The sequence below is a fragment of the Pseudorasbora parva genome, chromosome 20, assembly GCF_024679245.1.
Source record: "Pseudorasbora parva isolate DD20220531a chromosome 20, ASM2467924v1, whole genome shotgun sequence".
Lineage (NCBI taxonomy): Eukaryota > Metazoa > Chordata > Actinopteri > Cypriniformes > Gobionidae > Pseudorasbora > Pseudorasbora parva.
In genome coordinates, this window is record NC_090191.1 from 41063102 (window position 1) to 41078584 (window position 15483).

General features: G+C 40.4%; 1 protein-coding gene across 2 annotated transcripts in view; it reads left to right on the forward strand.

Annotated features, from left to right (window-relative positions):
* Window positions 1-12923, forward strand: part of grm8a (glutamate receptor, metabotropic 8a) — a 275021-nt gene extending 262098 nt beyond the window's left edge. The window contains exons 10-11 of one of the 2 annotated variants that reach the window (XM_067428552.1): window positions 9818-10064; window positions 12251-12923. In XM_067428552.1, the coding sequence (XP_067284653.1) occupies window positions 9818-10064; window positions 12251-12303 (300 nt within the window). In that variant the 3' untranslated portion in view covers window positions 12304-12923. The remainder of the gene's footprint in view (window positions 1-9817; window positions 10065-12250) is intronic. The other variant, XM_067428553.1, reaches the window with a different exon arrangement.
* The last annotated feature ends 2560 nt before the right edge of the window (window positions 12924-15483 follow it).

The window sequence follows — 15483 nt, forward strand, 5'->3', positions numbered from 1 at the left end:
AAGTGCCGGGTGATAGTCTGCCGGCTGCTTCTGTACAGGGATTCTTCAAAACTAATTAAGAGTGACACGGGGGCATCGAGAAGCTTCATGAAACAACAGGGGAATTGGCAGGCAAAGGAATGACTGACACTGCGCAGGTCATTTCTGGTGAGCGCTCTCTCTCTCTCTCTCTCTCTCTCTCTCTCTCTCTCTCTCTCTCTCTCTCTCTCTCTCTCTCTCTTTCTCTCTGTGTGTGTATGCTCTGCTATTGGATCATACAGCAACAGTAATTCAGATTTTATTGCAATCCGGCGTTCTATTTGGGTGGGCGGTGAGAAAATAGATCAGCAATAAGGCAACAGCACATCTCACTGACAACCATAACACAAGAGCTCTGATCCAAAATGCTAGAGAGCTGCCTACCGAGACACCATCCTGCTTTTATTGTCTTATTATCAGAGCATGTTATATCAAAGATAAAAAACAAATAAATTTTTGTACGTACATCACTTGACAGTGCATGTCTTCTGTTGCTCTAGCATCTGGTGTGGGGATGGCAGAGGTATGTTGTCACAACAAGTGAGAAAGGTTAACATCACACTTTTGACAAACGCTGAATGGACGAGAGTCTTGCTGGAGAAAAGAAAACTTAACACAACTAATACTATAATAAAACAAGAATCAACATCGGCTCGGCTTGGCTTGGCTTGGCTTTTCAGAGATGGCGAGTACTGAAGGGATTTGAAATGTTGTAAAAGATAGATTTTTTTATTATCAACCGGTGAATAAGGTATTTTATTGAGCAGATACATTGACATGTATCTCTCTAAGTGAGTTAATTGTCTTATCTATTGTGACGGCTCAATTAATTATGGTTGTTGTGGCACTGTGCTGGAATTTATTTTCAAGTAAGTGTAACTCAGAGCAGGATTCAAACTGGAGTCGCTGGCATGGGATCTTGAGATCAGGGGTGTGAGGTTTACATGCACAGCTCTCACAGGCCAATGTCCTTTGCACATTTCTAAACCTCACTCCCATCCGGGACATGGCACCAAATGTAACCAGTCCTACTCAACCTGCTCTGAGCAAGATTTGAACTGGGATCTCCGATGTGGGAGGTGGGTGTGCTAACAAGGACTTTAAGGCGCACATCTTGAGGCCAGGGGAGAGAGGCTTAGACGCACAGCTCTTTCTCTGCATTCACATGGGGAGTTAGCGCCAACGCTTGGTGGTGGGCATGTCTGAAGCTGGTGCTCACGCGACATGACTTTTCCGGTGCAATTGGTTAGTGTTTGCACTAGGGTACTTGCATAGGCGATCTGACTGGCTGATACCTGCATTGGTACTTGAAAAGTTGAAAAGTTCGGCAATGCATGACATAACCCATTCAAAGTTAATGGGAAGACTTTTAATTCAACACAAGCATCAGTTACAACTAGAATACTTAAAAAGCACATAAATATTTGAATTGGTCTGTTATTTATATTAGCATTTATTATCATACCAAGCATATGATATTTTACTTACAGCATATGGACCACGTGAGCGGCACGTTCCTGATCACAAAACTCACTCCTCCAGCGTGGCCTGAATAAATCACAATCCGAATGCACGAGTTTTAGGTTTTGTCCTATGATTTCATCACTGAGGTGGCCTGCACAAGTTCGCATTTATTTTGAAGGATTTCCATGTGTGAAACAGGCGAAGGGTGCACGACATACGTCATGACCAAACGTTAGCGATTGGTTATGAAAGATCCAGAGTGGCTCAGGGCAGATCCAATAGTTTTAAACTTCAACAGAGTGCCCGGCTTCGCAGAAGTAAATGCTTGTCAATGGAGAGTGGCCAGACTTTATGTACAAATGAAATGTATGAGAGTCTAGTAAGACCAGGCTAGTGTTGACTATGTAGTGTTCCAAATCACTCTCTTATGAAGTTCCATTGCATTCGAAATGTTGTTTCAAAAGGAAGCTGATGTAGACAACAATGCAGGTGGGAGCTGTTTTTTCCCTCACTTTTTACATTACGTGATCATGTGTGATAATAACGGCATACCTGCAGGTTAATTGAATGCACAGCGGTTGTACCATTTTATTTAGCTTTGGCTCTGAAAAGTTAAATTTAGACTTTAAGAACAGCTATGTGGCACAATTGACTGTTTAACTTCAGACACAGAGTGAGCTTCTGGGTAAGCGACGTGTGATTAAGTGCTCAGTGTGACACCATTATACAGTCACGTGTACTCGGTCTCTTTATGTTGCTGCAGAATTTCACCACGTCCTGATATGATTTTTGTTTCAATTATTCCTCTTGCTCATATATGCTATTACAAACCTGCTGAGAAAATCTTTTACTGGTCCTTTGAGATTTGAGTTATCCTCTTTTTGGCAGGGATTTCCCATTATTATTCCAACTTTAGGAGCCTATGGGGTCATATCAAGAAAAGAAATCACATTTCCATTGCTTGAAAGAGTTTGATGTATTATACTATAACTTTCAGAGCTCAAAACCTCATTCCAAGATCAGAAATGGCTGCGAAAATGAACGAACTTCCAGGAAATTTACTTTCCCAGTAATAGAGTTTTTCTTAAAGGTACGGCTGAAACAGCCATGATCAAGTAATGATCGATAACATATAAGGATATAATGATTTTATGAATCAACCTTAATAGATAAACACAATTTAATAAATAAAACATTATCATTATCTCACAACGAGCGAGAAAGGTTAACATGAAGCCGCTAAATCCCAACCTCAGGGGAATCACATGCTTTAAACAAACGTTGAACAGAGGACATTAACATTAACATTGAACATTATATTACATAAAACTCTGGTTTTGGTTTTGAAAGGCCATGTTATATTGTGACACCACAGATTTTGTGTGACACATACACAAAACATTGCCTCAAAATATGTCCCTGCAAGTATTTTTGTAACCACAAATGACGGTTCACATGGAAATAAATCAGATGTGTATCATTGTATTGGATCCATGCATTAGCTCTTAAAGTGACAGCAGCCTATAAAAATATACTATCTATGTCAATATATACAGTTGTGGCAAGCAGCGAGGCGAAGGATCGTGAGAGTGGGCCGGTGGCGAGTTATAATGAGCACCAGCTGCGCACCACAACAGTGTATAGGATATGACATATAACGTACATTGCACTGAAATCTCTTTTTAAAGTCCTCTTCAGTCCCATCTCAGGGTTAATGGGAGTATTAAGTATAAGCCACTGATATGTGGCACTTTCTGCCACAGCCCTTGGTCATAACACATCCTGATCGCACAGATTGATTCATTATATTCCCGTGGAGTGGAAGATGATGGCAAATAGCATCAGAGTTGTCTTGTATTCCATCGCTGTTCCCAGGAAAGCATGCGCTTGCAGCTGAAGTTTGTGAGAACTCAGAAGTTTGGTGATTATATATAATGAGCAGTGTTTCTTCTGACTGCTATTAATGGGCTAGTTGTTTGTCTAATGTGATTTCTTTGATCCGGAGGCAAATTAACACTGAGTTATGTGTAGCTTTTAGTGGAAAATCTCCAATCTGTGTCAGACCGTTTTGGATCAATATCTGCAGAGCCGGTCTCCGGTGATTACCTGCAATTTCCGACCTTAGAAAGAGAGAAAATCCACGGATTCATTGACGGCTGTTAGTTTGAATTGTTCTCTGCTCTGTGTGTGTGTGTGAGTGCGTGCGCGCGTGTGCCTGTGTGTGTGTTTGTCTATCTGACTCTAATTGTAATGACAAAATGAAATATACATTTACTTCAAATTAGTATAGAAATTCAGGGTCAGTACCATTTTTAATGTTTCTTTTTTAAAGAAAGACAAATCTTTGCGGTTTCTCCCAATGTTTATTTTTCTCCATTATACCACCTGATGGAATTTTGGTTCCTTGTCACTGAATTTATTTTCTAAATTTTCAAGTAAATTACTGATCTGCCTGGATTGTCACTATATAATAATTTAAATGAGCTGATAACTTCACTGTTTTCTTCAGAGCGGCTGTACAGCGAAACCAAATTCTGTTCCATTATTTTCCTGTTACCACTGTGAAGCTGCTTTGAAACAATCAGCATTACAAAAAGCACTATGTAAATAAAGGTGATTTGACTTAAGACTAAAGAAGTCTTTTCTGATCACCAAGGCTGCATTTCTTTTGATCAAAAATACTGTAAAAACAGTGAAATATTATTGCAATCTAAAATAACTTTTTTCTATGTAAATATATTATAAAGTGTAATTTATTCCTGTGATCAAATCTACATTTTCAGCATCATTACTCCAGTCTTCAGTGTCACATGGTCCTTCCGAAATCTTTCTAATATGATGTCGCTGGAGAAACATTTCTTGAGTTTGACAAGGGCCAAATTGTGACGGCTAGACGACTGGGTCAGAGCATCTCCAAAACTGCAGCTCTTGTGGGCTGTTCCCGGTCTGCAGTGGTCAGTATCTATCAAAAGTGCTCCAAGGAAGGAACAGTGGAGAACCGGCCACAGGGCCAAGGCTCATTGATGCACGTGGGGAGCGAAGGCTGGCCCGTGTGGTCAAATAAAACAGACGACCTGTACTGTAATATTTCTCATTACTTGTGACATTTTTAAAGTCTTAAGCTGATTTTTTTTTCTCTCGCAATAATCTGAGAAAAAATCCTATCAAGGACCTGGATTGGTTTCGATGCTCTGCGCAGATTATCTGGTAATGTGAGGCGTTCTCAGATCGATTCTTGCACCTCCCGATCTGCTCTCACAAAAATCAGGGCCATCAGTTCTTTTTCAATAGCATGTAAGAGAAGTGATTGAGAGCACTTTTGAAGCCGCGACCGTAAAACAAGGTGCTGTGTGCGGGTCTGTTGAACAGCGGAGATGGCGGAACGGCATGTGGAGTGTCGCAACAATACCTCCATTTGTATAATGTCTTCGATAACGTGACAACTGTACAGACACAGAGAAGAGCTGAGTATAAATCATCTTGTTTTTTGAACATACCATGGTGAGTGTAGAAAGCTGCAAGCAAATGTAAACATTACCTGTTGAGACACCAATGATCTGCTACATACGTTTACATCCGCTTCCCCATGAGATCACATGTATGGAGGGATTTTTCAGTCAGATTATAAACTAAAAGTCTAAAACTAAAAGTCTTAAACCAAAACTTAAAATCTAAATTTGAAACTTAAAGTCCAAGTCGAAAATGAATTTGGTATTTAGGATTGGGCATTTGGTATTTAGGATAGGGCATTTTCTATTTAGGATTGGGCATTTTCTATTTAGGGTTGGGCATTTGGTCATTTAGCCATTTAGGATTGAGGATTGGGGATTTGGGGATTTAGGATTGGGAATTTGGTATTTAGGATTGGGCATTTAATCATTTAGCCATTTAGGATTGAGGATTGGGGATTTAGGATTGGGCATTTGAGGATTGAGGATTGGGGGGTGTATGCAAATTAGGAGGCGTGGCCCAAATACTGGAGGCTGGGTTTGAAATGGCTGGTGCGCAGATGCACCTTATGGACAGCAGAGGGAGCTCCCAGTGCTAAGGACGGAGCACACTTTAATGAAACCAAACGGAGCGAGTGAGCGGCTTGAGCGAGGACTGTGCGATAACTTCAACTTAATGACAGCTTTTTAACATTTGTGGCCTCAAACACAAAGTCACCAGTGAAAGGAGTGCTATCGGTCTGACGACGAGAAAGCAGCAGACAGTGCAGCAGGTAAGATGCTAACATTAGCTACTAGTTATATAAGCTGATATTGCTAATATGCTTTAGTAGGGAATTATTATATTGGGACATGTTGCCTTGTTTTTTTAAACTGCGGTTAACCCCTCTGACATTAGTAGATACACTCCTTTCCCATTGCCACTAGATGGTCTTGTTTATGTTTTTTTCTTTTTTGCTATATAGCCTATATACATTTTATAAAGATTGTGAGAGAAAAGAAATTAGGCTTGTTCGACTTGAACGCTGCACACTGCAAGACCTATCGGTTTATGACATCAAAGTACTGCGATGCAAAAGCATAAGGAGCGTCTACTCTCTTTGATGTCATATGTTGTGTGTGTATGTATGTATACATTAAGACGATGTCAGTCAGAGCATAATATAGCAATATATTGCGGTCCTTTGACTCCTTTTTACACTGCACAAAAACCCTGCTGTTACATCGTCACTGGCCTTCATGATTGCTTTCCTAACCTTGTTATATATATATATATATATATATATATATATATATATATATATATATATATATATATATATACACACATACATATACATACATACACACACAACATATGACATCAAAGAGAGTAGACGCTCCTTATGCTTTTGCATCGCAGTACTTTGATGTCATAAACCGATAGGTCTTGCAGTGTGCAGCGTTCAAGTCGAACAAGCCTAATTTCTTTTCTCTCACAATCTTTATAAAATGTATATAGGCTATATAGCAAAAAAGAAAAAAACATAAACAAGACCATCTAGTGGCAATGGGAAAGGAGTGTATTTACTAATGTCAGAGGGGTTAACCGCAGTTTAAAAAACAAGGCAACATGTCCCAATATAATAATTCCCTACTAAAGCATATTAGCAATATCAGCTTATATAACTAGTAGCTAATGTTAGCATCTTACCTGCTGCACTGTCTGCTGCTTTCTCGTCGTCAGACCGATAGCACTCCTTTCACTGGTGACTTTGTGTTTGAGGCCACAAATGTTAAAAAGCTGTCATTAAGTTGAAGTTATCGCACAGTCCTCGCTCAAGCCGCTCACTCGCTCCGTTTGGTTTCATTAAAGTGTGCTCCTTAGCACTGGGAGCTCCCTCTGCTGTCCATAAGGTGCATCTGCGCACCAGCCATTTCAAGCCCAGCCTCCAGTATTTGGGCCACGCCTCCTAATTTGCATACACTCCCCAATCCTCAAATGCCCAATCCTAAATCCCCAATCCTCAATCCTAAATCCCCAAATCCCCAATCCTCAATCCTAAATGGCTAAATGACCAAATGCCCAACCCTAAATAGAAAATGCCCAATCCTAAATAGAAAATGCCCAATCCTAAATACCAAATGCCCAATCCTAAATACCAAATTCATTTTCGACTTGGACTTTAAGTTTCAAATTTAGATTTTAAGTTTTGGTTTAAGACTTTTAGTTTTAGACTTTTAGTTTATAATCTGACTGAAAAATCCCTCCATACACATGAGGGGCTCGTCCTGGCATGATAATTTCTTAATAATATCAGCAGTGTGTGATGTGCAAAAATGTTAAAATCTTGTAGTGTGTGCATGAGTTCTTTGAAGATCCTCCTTATGTAAGTGTGGAGTTAGGATTTAATGCATCCATGCATCTTTTTTTAAAGATCTTCCTGACCCCAAACATTTTTGCAGTTGTGCTCTATTTGCTCTCTTTATTTTCTTTATTCATGAGGCTATTTGCAGTTCACTAGGTTTAGCAACAGAGCTTTGCTTTCTGTATTCGGCCTTAGCTAGTGCGATATGAACACTTAGCATGTCTCCTTCCCATGTGGCAGCTCGTATATTAGGATCTCGCTCCTCCAGCAGCCTGTATCCGTTCGCTCTGTAAATGTCACTAAGCATTTACCCCAGTGGATTGTCTTTAAAACATTACTGATCACAGCTATGAACGTGTTAGCACACCGACGAATGCCATCCAACCTCTTTTGGTTACGGATCAGGGATCAGCGGGTGGCTGGATCCGTTCCCTAACCGCCGCTTTTCATTACAGGACGTTTGCGCTTCTTCCTTTGCACATTTATTATCTGTCTTTGGTTTTTGCTGTACGTTTGGACGCGAGCGTGTCTCGCCATCTGCTAGCAGTTGTTCTCTGTGATTTTTACCCCCTGCTGGAGACAAAAGATACACATGAGTGCTTACCCTTTGAGGATTCTTCTTCTGTTCATTTGTGTGTGTGTGTGTGTGTGTGTGTGTGTGTGTGTGTGTGTGTGTGTGTGTGTGTGTGTGTGTGTGTGTGTGTGTGTCTGTTCACAGGACTGTGTTGAATGTGCTCATGTCTGTTAACTGAGTAAGAGCTTTCATTTTTAAATTCTAATTAAGAAAAGTTGTAAATCTGTCTCTGAGTGTGAGCATGTGTCCTTATCAGACGCTAATTATGCTTCCAGCAACTGAGAAGTCTTAGTGTGTGTGTGTGTGTGTGTGTGTGTGTGTGTGTGTGTGTGTGTGTGTGTGTGTGTGTGTGTGTGTGTGTGTGTGTGTGTGTGGTCTGAGGGTTTCTGGGGAATCTTATCAAGCTCAAAATGCCTGGTGAATAACAAATCCAGACATGTTCTTTAATTTTATTATGAGCTTTTTTTTCATCTGGGTCAGAAATTAACCAGTACCACAAGTACAACTTTTTTTGCCCCTAATTCTAACATTTTGTATTTTTTATTGATTGATTAGATGTATCATGTATTGTGGTGAATCTCCTACCTGGTCGGATGGTCAAATGGATGGATGGATGGATGGATGGATGGATGGATGGATGAAGGATGGATACATTTTTGGAGCTTGATTAAAGCTACTCTATGTAACTTTTCCGTCCGCTAGAGGGCGCCAATTCAAAACAAAGTTGTTGTTTGATGGCACCAGGTTTGAGCTCAGAATGTGTTCATCACCTCACAGCCAGTGAAAAAGAATTGGGATGGGACTCGGTCAGAAATCATGTTCATGGATGTGATTATTAAAGGAAGTGTATGTAAGATTGTGGCCAAAACTGATACTGCAATCACTGTCACCTCTTCCCCTCCCCCCGACTTGAGGTTGCCAGATTGGCTGCAGGATCCAGCAGGAATATTTGTAGCTGCAGCTGTGGTAACCAGAGCAGATCAGGCAACCCAGATGCCATAACACTACAGACTTCGTGATTAGTCGATAGGTGGAGGGCGGCGCTCTAGTCCAAAACACAACATGTCAACATCAACATCAGTTGAGGGCTGCAACAACAACTTTTAAATGACAATATGCTGGCCGGACTACTGTTGTCAGTGATAGAAGTATTTGAAATTAACTTGATTTATTAATGTCTAGTGACATATCAGGGCCTTTTTACAATTAATTAAAATACATTTCTTACATACAGTTCTTTTAACGTTACTGTAGTGTGAAGCAGAGCAGGACTGAGTTTTGAGGAGCTGAGCAAGGCCGCTGGAGCAATTGTTGCCAAACACACGGTTCGCGAGCAGCGGGACTTTTATTATGACACAGGCGTCTGCGCCATTTCCGCTTTTCCGGTCATGAGTATGAGGTAACGCAGCTTTGTTTATCATATTAGATACATTTGAGTGTGTTGAAAATTATGTAATGACGTTACTCTGTGCGATCGCTCAGCGGCTGCTGTGACACATGTTCTCGCTGCTAAGAGTAAAGCGTTTCTTCCAAATAAAACCTTAAACCGAGGGTAACGCAGATGTGATGTTAAAATTGGTTAAAATAGCAATTTTCTCACAAATTACAAATAGTTGGAAACATTTGGGATATTGTAAGAACTCAACTGAACAAAATATATAACACTGGCCTAGTGGGTTTTGGATATTTTGCTGCAAAAATCCTGCATAGTGCATCTTTAAATAAATTCTTTGTTTTTAATGAGGAGGATGTTGCTGTATATTAAAGGAACAAAGCCCTCAAGGCAAATTTGATTTCTCATATCATGTCCTCTTTAAAACGGCTAGAGAGACTGTGAACTCTGTGGAATGGTACTTCTCTGACTCTCTCTCTCTCTCTCTCTCTCTCTCTCTCTCTCTCTCTCTCTCTCTCTCTCTCTCTCTCTCTCTCTCTCTCTGTTCCCATTTTCTGTGGGTTGTTTCCAGATGTACATTCAGACGACCACGCTCACCATCTCTCTCAGCCTCAGCGCGTCTGTGTCTCTGGGGATGCTCTACATGCCTAAGGTCTATATTATCATCTTCCACCCGGAGCAGAACGTGCCCAAGCGCAAGCGCAGCTTCAAAGCCATCGTCACTGCCGCCACCATGTCAGGAAAACTAGTGCAGAAGGGAAGCGACCGACCCAACGGGGAGGTGAAGACCGAGCTTTGTGAGAGCATGGAGACCAACAGTGAGTATTTCTTCCACGTAGAGCAGAAAATCCCATTCAACATCAATGATTAAACATGACCGCTTGGTTTATTAAGGCTATAGGAGGCCACCTACTTTGTGCTAGTCAATATGTTGCATTGAAAAGATACAAAAACCAACACTGACTTGAATTCCCATTGCTTTACAACATAATTCATTTAATCATTCACTCATAAAAGATGTTAATTTGTCAGATTTTTTAAATCAAATGCTTCGATTCATATCACAGTTGGTTGGTTTGGTTCAAGGCTTAAAGCTTTTGATTAAAGTTGATTCAAATGTAGAAAATTAATAGAAAATATGCTTTGATAATCCAAGGCTGCTGCTAGTCTATTTCTTTTTGCGCTCTATTTCTGCGTCACATTCATCTCCAGATGTTTGCTTAATGTTGCGTCTGTAGGTTGAACAGCTGTTTAGTACAGAATGGTAAACTTAACCAAACACAAGTCTTGTTATAAGCCCAAAGTTTCCAGCTGAGATGTTTGCCGGAGGTAGACAGGCAAAGTAAAGTGTGACATCAATGTTCCCGGTCTGATTAGCATACCCAACTAGCTGCGTTATTTGCCAGCTTGATACATTTTTTGGCTCTTTTTTTATGTTTTTATTATTTATTTTTTTGTTCTGCAAAGTACAGGATTATAGACTGTTGAAAATTTAATCACTCAGAAGTGATCCAAGGCTTTGAGGGGAAATAAGCCCATTTTAAGTCATCAAGCCAATTACTCTGTTCTGTGCTGCGGGTGATGCTTTGCCTTTTGAAACATTAAAGCACAACTCATGCATCAGTATCAAGACCACCCAAAACTAAATTAGGCAAGTTTTTATTTGATTCTAGGCCTTTTTACCACTTTTATTTAGCAAAGAGAGGATTTGGAGGAGGGAACAGGAAATGGTGCCAGCCAGTAGTGGTGGATACTTTAATTAATTTCAGTGGATCTTGTGAATCCATTCCCCAAAATGATTCATTCTGTAACCCTCTTCTCAGATTACATCATTAGGTCAGTATGTACCCTATAAAAAATATAAGGGGCCCAAGTTTTAGAATTCTTTGCCTTTCCCTCACGGAGATGTGGGTGAAAGAGTGAAAATTACCCTTCTTTTTTCACTCGGCCCATCACCCAGGTCAACCTCTGGGGTCGAGGCCGAATCTGACCACCCTTTGGGGAGGGCGAGCCTTCCCCCAGCTTGGCTGAGAGCAGGAGAGGGGTAGGTGGTCCGGACTCCGATGCGAGCCGTAGCTGCGGCACTTCGGCAGGGCAGGTCCAAGGACCTCATTAAACCACCCAATCGGTAGTAGCGACGGGTGGTGTGAACAAACTTAATCAACGCAAGCTTATGACCCGCGCTTACTGGGCGCTTCCTCATTGATTGGAAACCATTTCAAGCCCCAGTCCCGATCATGAGCAGGGTTAATTGTGACGCGCGTGCAGCCCCGGACATCTAAGGGCATCACAGACCTGTTATTGCTCCATCTCGCGTGGCTGAACTCCACTTTTCCCTCTAAGAGGTTGGACGGCGATCGCTCGGGGCCACGTAACTATTTAGCATGACGGAGTCTGATTCGTTATCAGAATGAACCAGACAAATCGCTCCACCAACTAAGAACGGCCATGCACCACCACCCACAGAATCGAGAAAGAGCTGTCAATCTGTAAAAATCTTTTCCGTGTCCTGGCCAGGTGAAGTTTCCCGTGTTGAGTCAAATTAAGCCACAGGCTCCACTCCTGGTGATGCCCTTCCATCAATTCCTTTAAGTTTCAGCTTTGCAACCATACTTCCCCCAGAACCCAAAGACTCGTGGTTTCCCGCATGCTGCCCGGCGGGTCATGGGAATAACGCACAATGTTAGTTTTCTTCTCTTTTTTGTTGAAAAAAGGACTTAATTAAGATCTTAAGATATTTTTGGTAATTCACTGAAATTTATCAAGATCTCCAGCACTACTGGCTTTTTCTCATTCCCTATTCCAAGTCCTCTCTTTACTAAATAAAATGGGCAAAAGGCCAGAATCAAATAAAAACTTGTCTAATTTAGTAGGTATAGTCAACATTTGGAACAACACAGATAAAATTGCATATGAGTAGTGACCATAAAACAATGGATTAGGCTGCCTAAAATGCACATGCAGTCGAGTGAGAGTGAATGTGACTCTCTGTTGTCTCCTCCAGCAGCACCTTCCACCAAGACGACATATGTCAGCTACAGCAATCACGCCATCTGAAGAGGGACACTCTCTGTGGGCGGAGCTGAGGGCGGGGCCCTGTCTGAAGCAGGACGTCTGTCATGTGACGTGCTGACAGGCAAATGGACCTGAAACGGGCATCTGAGCATGAGATTTTTATATCGTTCTGCATCAATCTAAAACCCGCAGCATCCTGGGAGACGAACGGACATATGGGACCTTCCAGTAAGATTCTGCGTTCAAGAGCTACCGATCCTGCCATGAACACACGTGAACACGCACACACTCACAAAACTGAAGGTGCAGGCTTGCAGTCATACGAAACAAACAAAAAAAATAACCTTCCATTTAACATTCTGCAGATGGAAACATTCACGGTAAACTTTGGAAATGTGGATGTAAAAAAAAGTGAGAAAATATATGAAAACTACCAGAGTCAAACTATGTTTGTTGTTATTGTATTTTTGTGGTTGTGCAGATTTTTTCATTCTTGTCCCACTTTGTCAGAAACCTGCATTCTGAGATGATGTGTCTTGTATTGGCTGAATGAACCGTAACCGCGGGGTTGTGAAGCTGTAAAATGCCATGGTTGAAGCATGCTAGTTTTTATACCAAAAAAAGAAGATTTATTTATAATAAAGGAATGTTTTGCAAATGTGTAGCGTTGTTAGATGCATATTTGACAGTGAGATTTGTTTCTCATTTCTCTCATTCATATTCACTCGCCTCCACAGTCCAAAAACATGTTGCTCACAAAACTCAAGCTCTGTTTTCCAGCTCTCTACCCCATGTAAACACAAATTGATTTGTGATTTTTCAGGTTCATTATGGTCTCAATCACCACAGAAAAATCTTTAGCATGAGCAAGCCACCATCATACAATGAAAATATATTTTAAATCTTAAAAAGCCAATATTTTCTTGTACTTTTGCACATGCAATTCCTATAAAACTGGTTTTACGTGACTGGAATGGAAATTCACATAAATTCATTGGCCAAATAATGCGGGATCAACATTAAAATACTGCATTTCGAAATAGCCTTAAGACTTAACATTATTCATGTAACCATGTGATAAGATCACTTGGTAATCTTCTTTGTTTGAAGCTACAGTATATGCTTGTCATGTAAAGCTGATTAATCCAGCGACTTTTGCATACACTTTTTAAAATAAAAGATCCAAAATGGGGTTTTGCAGTGAGAAAAACCTTCTTTGCTTCTCCAAAGAAACCTTCAGTGAACATTTCTTAAAATATAACCTTTTTTCTTAGTGTGAAGAATGTTTTAATAATCTAAAGAGCCTTAGGTGCAATGGAAAGATGTTAAAGGTTCTTAATGGAACCATCAATGCCAATACAGAACATTTATTTTTAATAAACTCAACAATGCATTTTCATTGAAAAAATCCACCTTGTACAGGGTCTCTCAATAATTAGAAATGGCCAAATTGCCCCCCCCCTTCCCTCCTGCACTCTGTTCTGCTGCACTCCATTATGCAGTGCTCTGTATGTTATTAGGATGACAAAAAGGTTTAAAAGTTATTTTTTTGTTAGTCTGGTCTGCCTTAGCACCCTAACAGCACTCGTCAATGTCAAAATGACTGGGATGGCCAAACAAATCAAATAAGCAAGGCTTATTGTTCACAGATGCATAGCGTGAGTTCCCTGCCAAAAGTATCAGTTTAACACTGAAAGAAACATGTAATACATGTTTGCTGTTTGGCAAAAGATATGTTAAAATCGACAGTAACATACAGGGATGCAAACTACTCTACTTTTTTCTTTTTTTGAAAATATGCATTTACATGATTCATGCAATTCCTAACTGAGTGTGACAAGAAACGTTTTATGTTTTCAATGCAAATTACATTTTAATGCAAATATTATTTTCATATGGTTCAAAATGATTATTTCCTTACTAGAATTTAGACCTAGAACATTCTATTTCTTTATGCTTTATAAAAAAAAAACTAAAAAAAAAAAAAAACACTGGTCCCACCCAATGTTCAAAACATGGCTTCTGCCTTGATATGAGCTTCACATTTCTGCTATTAAACCATCTGGAATGCCTTGTGCCATTAGGAGCTTTTGCACTGGGTAGTTATAGGAACTAGTCACCAGGGCTGTCCCCAAAAAACTAAATGTTTCCCCTGTGGCCATTTTTCTGATTGCATTCGCAACACCGGTAGGAACTCTAAAGTGACGTAAGCTGGCAGACATCATTTAAGCAGGGCATTCAATAATTGGAGGATGGAGGATGCCGGGATTGAGAAGTGCCTGGACTTCAGGTTCGGTCCATCTATCAGGTATGGAGTTAGTGTGGTAAGTACTTGTAAATGTGTTTTGTATGGCATGTGTTCCAATCAACATACACTTACATCACTGGTGTTTCCTGTTGTGTTGGGTTATACCTCCCTCTGAAGTAGGAGCTAATTTAGGGTATTTTCACACTTGGCATGTTTGGTTTGATTAATATGAACCCTGGTGTTATTGCTCTGTTAGTGCAGTTCATTTTAATAACGTTGCATCTGAACCCTGGTGCCACCAAACAATTTTGTTTCTAAGCACTCGAATCATGACAAAAAATGCCTGTTTCTACAGCAACCAGACTTTCTAACAGTAGCTTCAGTGACGCTATGACTTTGTTAATTAACGATTGGCACTTTCATTTAGAAGGTGGGGCCTAATTTCTTCAATTCAGATGTAATCAGAGTGCACTTTTTTATCTATATAAAGTCTCTGATAGACCCCTTTACAGCTGAAAAATCCAGTTGTGTACACATCCTTATGCCTTTAGGTATTTTTTTTTCTGGACCAAGTGAACTGAGCTACAAGTGTGAATACACCCTTAGTCCCCCAAAAGGCTTTCCTATGAATAAAATAATTCCCAGTTCCCATTTAAACACATCAAAATGCAATAGTGCAATAGCCACGTATAGTTATAGGAACTATGAAAACATTCCTCCTGTGTGAAAGCCCCTATAGATCTACTCAACTGAGCTGGTTATGGAATGGGTTTGTTTGTTTGAAGGTTTCTTAATGGAATAATTGATCACTGATGCCAAGGAATTGCATTGGAAATGCATCAATTTAACAGCTAAAGAAACTCTCTCTCTCTATACAACATGAGCTTCACGTTTCTGCTATTTAACTTTCTGGAATGCTGTGTGCCATCGATGTCCTCAGTTTGATCAATAACTGGGCTGATTATGGATGAATG